An 11,022-nucleotide genomic window follows, 5' to 3' on the forward strand; every position below is an offset into this window, starting at 1 on the left:
CGGAGTTCATGGAGTCCGCAACTGAGACCGAGGACGACCTTAAGGAGCAGGCCATGTTGGTTATCCCAACCGTTATATTACATGAGATGTCGGAGGAGATCGCTCCTAGCAAAGGAAGCAAGCCAGCACATGGACATAAAAGGAAGTTTGAGGACACTTCGGGTATCAGGTAAGGTGGGCGATGGTGTTTTAGGTGCAGACGCATCGATCACAGGTTGGCGGACTGTCCCAAGAAGGGTGGCACGCAAGAATATCTTCAATCATGTTATCATTGTGGGGATGAGGGGTATATCAAGCCATTTTTGTCCCAACCCGGAGTTTTTAGCTTTTGGTTTTCTTTCAGTTATGTAATTTTGTTTTGGAGTTACGATTATTGCATTTGAGGTATTATTTAAATTGAGTTTATTTTGGTTTGACTGGCGTGTCATGTATGTTGACGTTTATGCGGTTCACAAAATGGAAAGTTTTATGAATAGTTGTAACTTGTTTATTTCTGGAAAGAGTATGTGTGATCACCCAAAGTGGTTGGGAGGTTTTAAAGTGTGGCCTAAGGATGGCCAGGGTGGTGGTGATGGTCCGAGAGGGAATATGTTTGTTGGTAGGACAAAACAATATTTTACACTGATCACGGGGATGGCCCTGGTTGAGTAAATGCTTATAGTCATTATGACTGTATGCTTTAAGGGTGGGGGTTCATGAATAACTCATGAGGAGATGAGGGTTACCCTGAGGGGAAGGGGGTTCCCTAGATAACGATAGCTCGAGGGGGTGTGGTCCTGAGAGTGGCAGATGAGATGGAGATTCTCCAAAGGAGATGGGGGTTCCATAGATACTGATAGGTGAAGGGGCTGCGGTCCTTAGGGTGGCAGAGGACATCGCGGTTCTTCTGGTACCGATATCTCGAGGGTGACGACCTGAGGGTGAGACAATATGGATCAAAAATGGGGGTCTGAGATGAGATCGGTATGTCTCAAAGACGGGTGGTCTGAGATTGAGATCAGTATCACTCGAAGGTTGCAACTTAAGGGTAGATGAATTGGGCTTGGCCGAGAGGGTCAGGATTGTGCTGGCCCGGGGGCCAAAGTTGTATTGACCAGTGGGGTCGGTTGATGGTATGTACCGTTGTGACGGTGGTTGGAGGTGTTTATTGGATAGGTTGAGGTGGTTCCAGATTTGAGGGCAAAACTATTTTTAGGGGGAAATTGTATCATCCTAAACCCAATTTATGGTGGGTGTCAATCGACACCAAGGAGGATGTCGGTCGACACCACTAAACTGGGTGTTGTTCAGTGTGTTTCAAAATTGTTCCGTTTAACTTGGTTTAGGTTTGGAGAGAAACCTAAATCTTTTAAAGGCTCAACAAGCCTCTTTTCTTTGCCCTAGTTATGTTTGTCGCTTCTGGGAGAGAAAGAGAAAGAAAGAGAAATGTTGTAAGTTTGATCCTCAGAGCAAAGGGAGCCTTGAGGAGGGTTAAGAGGAGCATAAGGGTCTGTTTTGGTGGTTGTCAAGGAGAGGAGAATTATGTTTTGTGGTTTTTGGTGTGAGGAAGGTTGTTGTGGTGTTGTTCCTTATCTCGTTCGTCCTAAATCTATTTCTAAATCAAGGTGACTACATCACCATGGCTTATCGGAGCAATTAGGGCTTGCACGATTTTTTTTTTTTTGTGGTTGTATGAATGATTCCCTTATATTTTATGTGCTTTTGTGGTGATTGTGTGGCCTTGTGTAGCTGTTCTTGGATGTGTCGTCGTGGGAGATGATGTGATGGAGTTTTAGGGTTGATTGATGGTGGAGATCATCAACGGAGGTGTTGCAGAGTTGCTGTGTCGATTGACACACCATCTGATGTCGCAAAAGGAAATCGTGTTACAGAAGTGGTGCAGTCTGGTGGTGGTGTCGACCGACAGCAGAATCCTGTGAATGAAGGTCTGGTTTATGATTGTCTGGTCTGGCTGTTTTAGTGTTGTTTCTTGTGTATAACCTTAATTGTTTGTGTGTATAGCCTAGTAGATGGAATAATTGTCTCACTAAGAATTTGTGATAATATATAACAAAGATCATATTTGTACAACACCATTCTCAGAAATTTCAGATATGTAATGGTCGAACACATCACAAGGAGATATGCCTTTTTGAGGAGATTGTGATGTAGGTTTGTTTCTTTCTTTTATTAAAGTGTGTATCAAGGTTTTCAGTCAATGTAAACTAACATTTATCTGAAGTTTTCAAAAAATCAAACTTTTAGATCAGAATAAAACATTTTCATAAGAATTAAACATTTTCATGTAAAAGAATAAAACATTTTCATAAATGTTTAAATTTTTGTTTTCACATTTTTATGAATTATAAATATAGATAGACCATTTTATTAGGTGCTTGCCATTGGAGGTGCTCTACCTATCCAATCATCTCAAACACTTAGCAATGGAAAAAATCTAAAATTGTGTGCCAATTTCTGATTTTATACGTATGTATGCGCCTATGTATGTACATGCATTAAAGTCACCTAAGATACACCATCTGTTACTTTTTTTCAATCCAATTTGACTTAATCTTTCCCATACGGCTCCCCTCTTAGGCTCTTACTAGCATCTAGATCTTCGTACACACAAGAGAGAAAAAAGTTTTCTACTCCAAACTGCACCTGAATATCAATCAGGTTTTTATCAAAAAAACTGAAAGTCCAACTGGATACTATTCTTCCAAAAGAGAGCTAACCCTCCCCTTTTACCGATCGGATGCACCGTAACCATTCTATCATAGCCTAATAAGTGGTATCGCTTGCTTTGTTGTGTCTAACGGCCCAGTTCTAACACTTGAACAGGTTGTTATTTTTAGGTTCTTATCTTTTAACAATAAACTAGGTGCGGACCCGCACATACGTGCGGGGTTGATTTTAAAAACTAAATTTGTTATAAGATTTATAATATTTTACGTATGTATGGGGTTAGATTTGTAAAAGTATATTTTATGAATGTTAACATTCATAATCCAAAATCACTAGATTTTAATCCGCCACCACGGGTCTATAAATTTTATTATTATTTATAATTTATATTGTTTTTGCTTGTTAAATTGTGGTTGTTTTGACCTGGCTTCTTGAAATCAAGGACTTCGACAGGAAGAGGTTGAGATAACTTGATCCGAGCAAACTGATCATGAAGAGGCAAAACTGGATCATCATGGCTTGGAACTGATATCTCTGCTTCATTTTCCACACGATTAGAAACAAAGCTTAGAGCAGAAAGCTGTGTATCAATTAGTTCCATTGCATCAGTGACTTCTTCTGTCAAACCATCCTTACTAGTATAGCGCTTTAAGGTTCCTTTTGCCTCAAACAGTTTCCCACTTTCTGAGATTTGAGATCCGTTGACTCTCATTGCAGAGGCATCCACCACATTCGACGGTTTTAAACCTAACTGTGACGCAAGTATCTGTATAACAAAATTTAAAATTGACAGTAAACAAAATTCAGAAAGAAGAACACTGACAACGATCATGAAGATCAGAAATGTATAAACAAAAATGTGAATACAGATTTTTTTTTAACATACCTCTGATTGTCTAAGGAAAATTTCATAGGAAGCAACATCTAGGAATCTCTTCAATAGTAACTGAGTGTCCTCATCCAACTGCAATTTGAAGGTTTCTAATTAATATGATGAGAGAAAAAAATATGATTGTGTGGAGGTTGAAGATGAGGTAAATAAAACTCTCACCTGATATGCCTCGGGATTATATTCGTTCCTTGAATTTGAATCGAGTAGAGCGTATAGTTTTCTCAGGGATTGAAGATTGCGAACTAAATTACTGGGAACCATCATATAGAGTTTATTCAGAAAACAAAACGAAGAAGAAGAAATATAAAAAGAAGACGAATGATATTTTCAGACAGATTGAAGAAGAAGAAGAAGTAAGTAAGTACGCTTCTAAAAGATGCGAGGAATGGAATTGAACACAATAGCCGATTGAATTGCATATATATTGTTTTGTTTTTTTGCTTTCGTGTCTGAAACGCAACGTTGGTTCCTTTTTAATAACAAGAGAAGAGCATCGTTTAAGAAAAAATAAAGACGCGTCGTTTTCTTAAGGGATCTTAAACTGTTTTTTTTTTAGGGATGCTTTTTAGATTTTATTTTCTACAATTGAAGTCATATGCTTTTGGCAAAAAAAACAATTGAAGTCATATGTAAGATTCACTACCGAATACCGATTTGACAAAATTAAGACGAACAATCAGAAGATTTTCATAGAATTGTTTAAGTAAAAAAGGAACTTATACATTAAAAATAGGAAATATACTTATATTATATTTTGATTACATTATATATATACTCATATCAAAATTGTAGTAATATTACAAATTAAAGAAATTTTTTATTTGTCATCAGGTTTACAAGAAAAGTATTAATTGTCACCAGGTTCAAAAGTTAATTATAATTAAATACAACTAGGTGAAATAGTTCTATTTTGCCTTCAATTTAATTTAATTATTATTCAGAGAATATACAAAACATCAAAACTTCATCTAACTAACTGGAATCCTCTCCTCCGAGCAGAACGTGTGTTTAATCACCAACAGAGCGTCAGCGAACCATTATAAAGAAGATAAATTTAAGTAAAAACATATGAAATTTAAAGAGCCAAAATATTGGAAAGAAAGAACACCCCAAGTTCTATATTATCTTGTTAAGATTCAAATACAAAAACCAATGAAAAAAATGTTAATCATAATTGACCATGACTTCTCTTCAGCTGAACTCAAGCTGACAGATGGGTGAACGCCGGGATGACAAAGACAACTCCGTGAGCATCTCAAGTTTCTTGTCACCGTCCATAGAGTTAGGGGAGATAATAGTTGCCTTCTTCAAACAGGTACCGTTTCTGAAGATAAATCCCACTAGTTCTTTTTCTTCTTTTGTTCCTTGATAGTTTACCCATTTAAAGCTCTCAAGACTGTATAAAATACATTCAGGTACTGAGCTTGGTTCATTCCAGCACGGCCGCGGTTCTTCAGTCCGGAGGGGATGGTACTAAGATAAATGGGATAGAGTTATGGTTGATTAGATCAATCATACTGATATCTTGATGCATGGAAAATAACCTGATAGAACTATAAACGTAAATAATTTATACATATTTTACCTGGCTGAGTTCAAGAGCTCGTAAATTTGGGGAATCTCTGAGCACACATATAAGTATATTCAACCACTCTGTCTCACAAGTGCATAACTTTAAGTATGCAAGAGAACTGAAGAGACTACCAACAGGATATGCATCCTGCATAAAATACGGTAGTTAGCACATGAGCAATGTAGTGCCAACAAATTTTGTCACAAGAGGATATAATAACAGCATGCAGTAAACAACATATTACCTTAGAGGTTGGTAAGCAGAGGAAAAGACGCTTGGCTGAAGTTAGAGAGCCCAAAAGCTGCTCAGTATGGGGATGAGAAATGTCAACATTTGCTTTCCCAATCTTGCACATATTATTCTCAATGATGCGAAAACCATGCGAATAATCAACAATGTCCAAGCACTCTAAACAAGGAGCATCTATCACAAACCCATGAGTATCCTCTTTAACTATAAGATCTGATTTATGCAAAAATAAATGTTTCAGGGAAGGTATTCTAATGCTTAGAATAGCTACATTGTCATCAGGACATTGCTCCACAACCAAGTCTTCAAGAATAGGACAACTGGATAAAATCCTGTTGGCAAATTCATCACATGGGTACTTCATGGATTCAAGACTCAGTTTCTTTAGGGACGGGAAAGAGATTGGATTGGTATCATCAACAAGAACTGCGTTTCTTAGCTTCAAGGTCACAAGCATTCTACAACTTGAATACAAGCTTCTCGGAAGTGTGACTGGCGTTTTGTTATCGATCTCAATAACCAGCTCGCGCACACAACCTTTATCTGCAGCCCTAATCCACATCCGAAGATCTTTGCTTCCACAGATTTGACCAACTTTAAAGTGCAAAGTTTCTATAATTGGAGCCTCGTTCATAAACAAAGACCTGTCAACAAACCGCGAAAATCTTCTATACTGGATAGTTTGGTAGTCGTACACGAGCTTTGGCACCATCATCAAAAGATGCGAAAATCTCCCATACTCAATATTATGATAGCTATCATCGTATATAAGTTTTGGTGCAGACATCCAAAGAAAACGCCATCTCTTGGACAAAACCATCGTGGCCACAACATCTTTCGCATGCAGGAAAGACAAAATTCTCAAGAGCAGCGCATCGGACAACTGATTTATCGTCGCCATATCATGCAACAGAGCAGTAGCTGTATCCAAGGAATTTTTTCTTTGGCGACGTGCAAGTCAAAAGCTAAGAAGAAAATTTATTAAACAATCGAGATCAAGGAAATTACCTAATGCGGAGAGAAAACAGAAACCCTTTTCCTTGATTCTTCGAAAACCCTACTACTGTATGAGTACCTGTGTAGGGGTTTTTTTTTCCTTAATTGTATAAATAAAGAAGTACAAATTAAACAACCATAGACACGTTTATATATGGCCTCAAAACCTTTTAGAAACGGGCCTAGATTTGAGTAGGCCGCAATTCATACTAAAAAGGGCCTAGACCCTTGTTTTAATATTTTTTTTGGCAAGGAACAATCTTTTGCAACTTTTACAAGCTTTTCATTTAAGGAACATTCACATATTTATCAATATATATATATATATATATATACGTTGGTTATACAGCATATATAGATACGATAAATTAAAGACAATATATACTGCATGTAAAAATTTGATATACGAGAAGTAACTGACATCAAAATTGCCTTCATGGTGTTCTCAGAATTGCTTGTGTGGAGTGGGAGGGATCCTAAGAGATAAATTTGCTATGGTGTGTTTGGTAGGTGCAAGCTCCGTGTCAAGGCTTTCAGGAAGAAGCATTGAGGTTACTGGTCAGCGGTATTATTGTGCTTTTGCACTCGAAACTTATGTTACCGACTTACCGTAAAGTGACGAGCGCGAGGCTAGAATGCCATAAAATGAAAGAAATTAATCTGGTGTGCCATTTTTTAATCTGTATGCCATTGAAAATACGATTTCTCGGAAATACCCTTAATGAATAGTACAACTAGTACAACTAAATGACAATTGGTACAACTTCGATATTATAGAACCAACGGTACAACTAAGATATAATAGGACAACTGGGTACAAGTGAGTGATAAATAGGACAACTGGTACAACCAAGATATAAATAGGACAACTGGTACAACCAAGATATAAATAGGACAACTGGTACAACCAAGATATAATAGGACAACTGGTACAAAATGGTACAAATGTTGCAGACACAACTTTTACAATTCTAAACCCTAGCCCCGCCAGACTCACTAAATCGTTTCTTCTTGCTTCATTCACCGTTGTTATCGCCGATTCTTCGCTGTTAACCTTCCACTACTCCTCCGTCGTCACCTCTTCCTCCGGCGTCAACCTTCACTACTCCTCTTCATTGCTTCCTCGTCTTCTATTTAGAAACTACATCCCTGGATCTTAACAGATCCGTCGCAAACTCCAACAGCGGTCTTTCACCGGATCTGAGGCCAACACAGATCCATCAGCGACTAGGATCCCATCACCTTTCTTCACTCATTCGTTTGATTTCATGTTGATCTCTCTGGATTTTGTCATCTTCTTCTTTATTTGAGATCTGATTTTGTTTCAGTTGGGTGAAAAAGACGTGTTTAAAGTCATTAGGTTAAAGAAATAGAGTAAGGAGTTTTTAGTCTTTTCTATATTTTATAATTTAAAATAATTTATAAAATAAATTAAAAATAGAACGCTGGCATTTTTGATCAACTTTTGCGAGATAGTGGCTTTTAAGCCATTCTTCCTAAAGGGACCTTTGACACTATGGCACAAGAGATTATCACCCAGATGTGGTAGTATGTATTAAGAATTTAAGGATTCACTTGTTTATTAGATACAATCGTGTGAATGAGATTTGAGGATGGAAAACATTTGATGTCTTCTTATGTATATTTTGGATTGATAAACTTGGAATAGAGTTTTTTTTTTTTTTTTTTAAAAAAGAACTAGAAAAGTGACTAGTCTTACTATTTGATACCATATCTTAATTCTACAAAGTAAATAAGATCTTACCAGTTTGAGCAAATTCTGCCTACACAATTTGATACTAACCTAAAAATATGACAGTTTAAGCACCAACAGATAACCAACCTGTTTTGAGAGCAAGTGTGTTGGTATTTCTTTTTAAAAGTACGCATAGATGGAGAGAGCAAGGACATAAGAAAAACCAAAGGACTAAATCATATGGAAAAGAGAAAACATTAAAAAATTGTAATGGCTTATATAACCATTAAGATCAAACACCAACAAACAAAGATGTTACGTCAGTTGAATACAAGCTGACAGGTAGGTGAACGCCTATACGATAACGCCAACTCCTTGAGCATCTCATGTTTCTTATCGCGGTCAGCGGATTTAGAGGAGATAGAGACCTTCTTCAAACAGCTTCCGCTTCTTAAGATGAAGGCTGCTACTTCCTTCTCTTCCTCTGTTCCATTATACTTTACCCATTCCACGGTTTCGAGACTCGTTAATAGACATTCAGGAACTGAATTCGGTTCACTCCAACACAGACGTTGTTCCCCGTCCCGAAATCCATGGACCTAAGATAAATTAACGTGATGCATTATATCAAAAGAAATTATCATGATTTGGGTAGAGATATATGTGTATATTATATATATATATGTGTGTGTACCTGTTCAAGTTGGAGAGCTCGTAAATTAGGTGAATCTCTAAGTACAAGCTTAAGTCGATTAAACCAATGTATCTCACATGTGCACATCTTTAAATGTACAAGACTATAGAAGACACGATCAACAGGATATGCATCCTGCATATAAGATGAATACATGAGAAAAGTAGTGCCAACAAATTTGATCAAGAGATAAGTAGCTTTGTCGCTGATAACATTAAGTCATTAACATATCAAGTATCGTTCACTAATTAGTCTTAAAGAGAAAACCCGTAGAAAAGCTAAAAGCAAAAACATGTAGTAATTAGCATATTAGATATTACCTCTGACCTTGGTAAACAGAGAATAAGACGCTTGGCTAAAGTTATAGAACCCAAAATTTGCTCCGTATGGGGAGATAAAATATTGATATTGGCTTTCACAATCTTAGAGAACTCATTCTCAACGATGCGAAACCCACGTGAATAATCAACAATGTCCAGGCACTCTAAAGATGGAGCGTCGATCACAAACCCATGAGATTTGTTTTTATTAAGTCTGTGCGCCAGTTTGTACAAGAATAAACTCTTTAGAGAAGGTACTCTAACGTTCAAAATATCCACATTATCATCTGGATATTTCTTCACTACCAAGTCTTCAAGAACAGGACAACTAGATAAAAGCCTCTTGACAAACTCATCACCACCTGGATACGTCATGGATATAAGACTCAAGTTTTTGAGTGATGGGAAAGAAATCGGGGAGGAAGCATCCACGAGAACCGCGTTACTTAGTTTCAAGGTCACAACCCTTGTACATCCCCCACTATACAAGCTCCTAGGAAGTGTGACTGGAATTTTACTAGAAGAAGTATCGATAATCAGCTCATGCACTAAGCATTTATCTGCAGCTCTAATCCACACTCGAATATCTCCACTACCACAGATTTTACCAAGCTTGAAATGCAAGGTTTCTATAACTGGTGCCTCGTGCAGAAACAAAGACCTATCCACAAATTGTGAAAATCTTTCATACTTAGGATTCTGATAGCTATCATCGTACTCAAGTTTATGCACCAACATCCAAAGCGTTTGCCACCGTTTTGACAAAACCATTGTGGCTACCACATCTTTCGCAGGCAGTGAAGACAATATTTTCAATAGTAGCGTATCAGGCAAGTCGCTTATCGTATCCATTATCAGCCAACTCCTTTTTGAATTCCAAAACGCTAGTTTATTTTTCTAGTCTTTTCCCAAATCTGAAAACAATGAAAAGACAATTAGGAGTGTGAATATATATAAGTTTGATTTTCTCATGAATCATTGACCCTGTAAGACTCTAATTTTCTCATCAGGAGTCAGTTTGAGATTAGTACAAACTTAAATTCAAAATAAAGAGGAACCAGTGAAGAAACTTGAACCGGACCTGACAAAGACACTAAGACTGATTAGCCAGCCACGAGGCAAGAAGCAAAACGCCGCCACAGGTTTTAATGCTTGATCTGGTTTCAACAATTAAGAAAACCTAAATCCTGGTTCAGCGATATATTAATTATGAGAATAAAAGGTTTCTTTATTGCTTCACCAAAAAAATGTTTCTTGTATTAAAAAAAAAGATCTATTTCATATATTTTTATGTTATTTTCAACCATTTTATATTTTTATTTTCTAATTAAGATATACATCCAGTAACAGAGGATCACAACAAAAGCTAGTTAGTCAGATTATGGAGATCCTAATCTAGAACGGATTACTATGGATCAGTTCAAACAATTAATGAAATAATTTATCATCTAAATAAACCCGAAGAGTCTGAAATCAGGTATTACTATTTCCATGGAAACAGAACAAAAGATGCTTAGAAATACATGACCTAGCAAAAACAGAGGAATCCCATAGATGTTGAGCATATATCTTTCAATCATGTATTTGAACAGCATGTAATGTCATTCCAACATAAGATAACAGGTATGTTAAAGCCTTGACAAAAATGACAAGTCCTTAAGCATCTCAAGTTTCTTGTCGTTGTCAATGGATACAGAGGAGATAAGAGTTGCACTTTTTAAATATTGGTAACCGTTTCTTAAGATAAATGCTACCACTTCTTTCTCCTCTTTTGCTCCTTCATATAGATCTTATAATTAGAGAGTTTCAAGAATAACAGACTTAGAAACTATCTCATGAAATAGTTAAAAATTTCCATGAAAATTCTTCCTAGATTTTTTTATTTAAACCATGAAAAAGAAACCCAAAGCAAAAAAAAAAAAAAAAAAAAAAAAA

The 11,022-nt window shown here is 36.7% G+C and overlaps 2 protein-coding genes across 2 annotated transcripts; both read right to left on the bottom strand.

Moving 5' to 3' along the window:
* Positions 4,751–6,282, bottom strand: LOC109127665 (probable FBD-associated F-box protein At1g32375). The gene is made up of 4 exons (XM_019232856.1): positions 6,107–6,282; positions 5,377–6,046; positions 5,145–5,279; positions 4,751–5,032 (listed from the first exon to the last, which is right to left on the bottom strand). The coding sequence occupies exons 1-4, from the start codon at positions 6,280–6,282 to the stop codon at positions 4,751–4,753; spliced, it is 1,263 nt and encodes a 420-aa protein (XP_019088401.1).
* On the bottom strand, positions 8,394–9,939 carry LOC104755824 (probable FBD-associated F-box protein At1g32375). Its single transcript, XM_010478296.1, has 3 exons — positions 9,088–9,939; positions 8,768–8,902; positions 8,394–8,672 (listed from the first exon to the last, which is right to left on the bottom strand). Exons 1-3 carry the CDS (start codon positions 9,937–9,939, stop codon positions 8,394–8,396), a joined length of 1,266 nt encoding a protein of 421 aa, XP_010476598.1.

This window comes from Camelina sativa, chromosome 2 (genome assembly GCF_000633955.1).
Source record: "Camelina sativa cultivar DH55 chromosome 2, Cs, whole genome shotgun sequence".
NCBI classification, from domain to species: domain Eukaryota; kingdom Viridiplantae; phylum Streptophyta; class Magnoliopsida; order Brassicales; family Brassicaceae; genus Camelina; species Camelina sativa.

What these genes read in the sequence shown, in the direction of transcription:
- LOC109127665 (XM_019232856.1), bottom strand. Translation starts at nt 6,282, where the DNA reads ATGGCGACGATAAATCAGTTGTCCGATGCGCTGCTCTTGAGAATTTTG. An exon ending in ATTGAGTATGGGAGATTTTC is followed by an intron (nt 6,047 to 6,106) that starts GCATCTTTTGAT and finishes CCAGTATAGAAG; the next exon opens with ATTTTCGCGGTTTGTTGACA. An exon ending in TCTGCTTACCAACCTCTAAG is followed by an intron (nt 5,280 to 5,376) that starts GTAATATGTTGT and finishes TATTTTATGCAG; the next exon opens with GATGCATATCCTGTTGGTAG.
- LOC104755824 (XM_010478296.1), bottom strand. Translation starts at nt 9,939, where the DNA reads ATGGATACGATAAGCGACTTGCCTGATACGCTACTATTGAAAATATTG. An exon ending in TCTGTTTACCAAGGTCAGAG is followed by an intron (nt 8,903 to 9,087) that starts GTAATATCTAAT and finishes TCTTATATGCAG; the next exon opens with GATGCATATCCTGTTGATCG. An exon ending in GAGCTCTCCAACTTGAACAG is followed by an intron (nt 8,673 to 8,767) that starts GTACACACACAT and finishes AATTTATCTTAG; the next exon opens with GTCCATGGATTTCGGGACGG.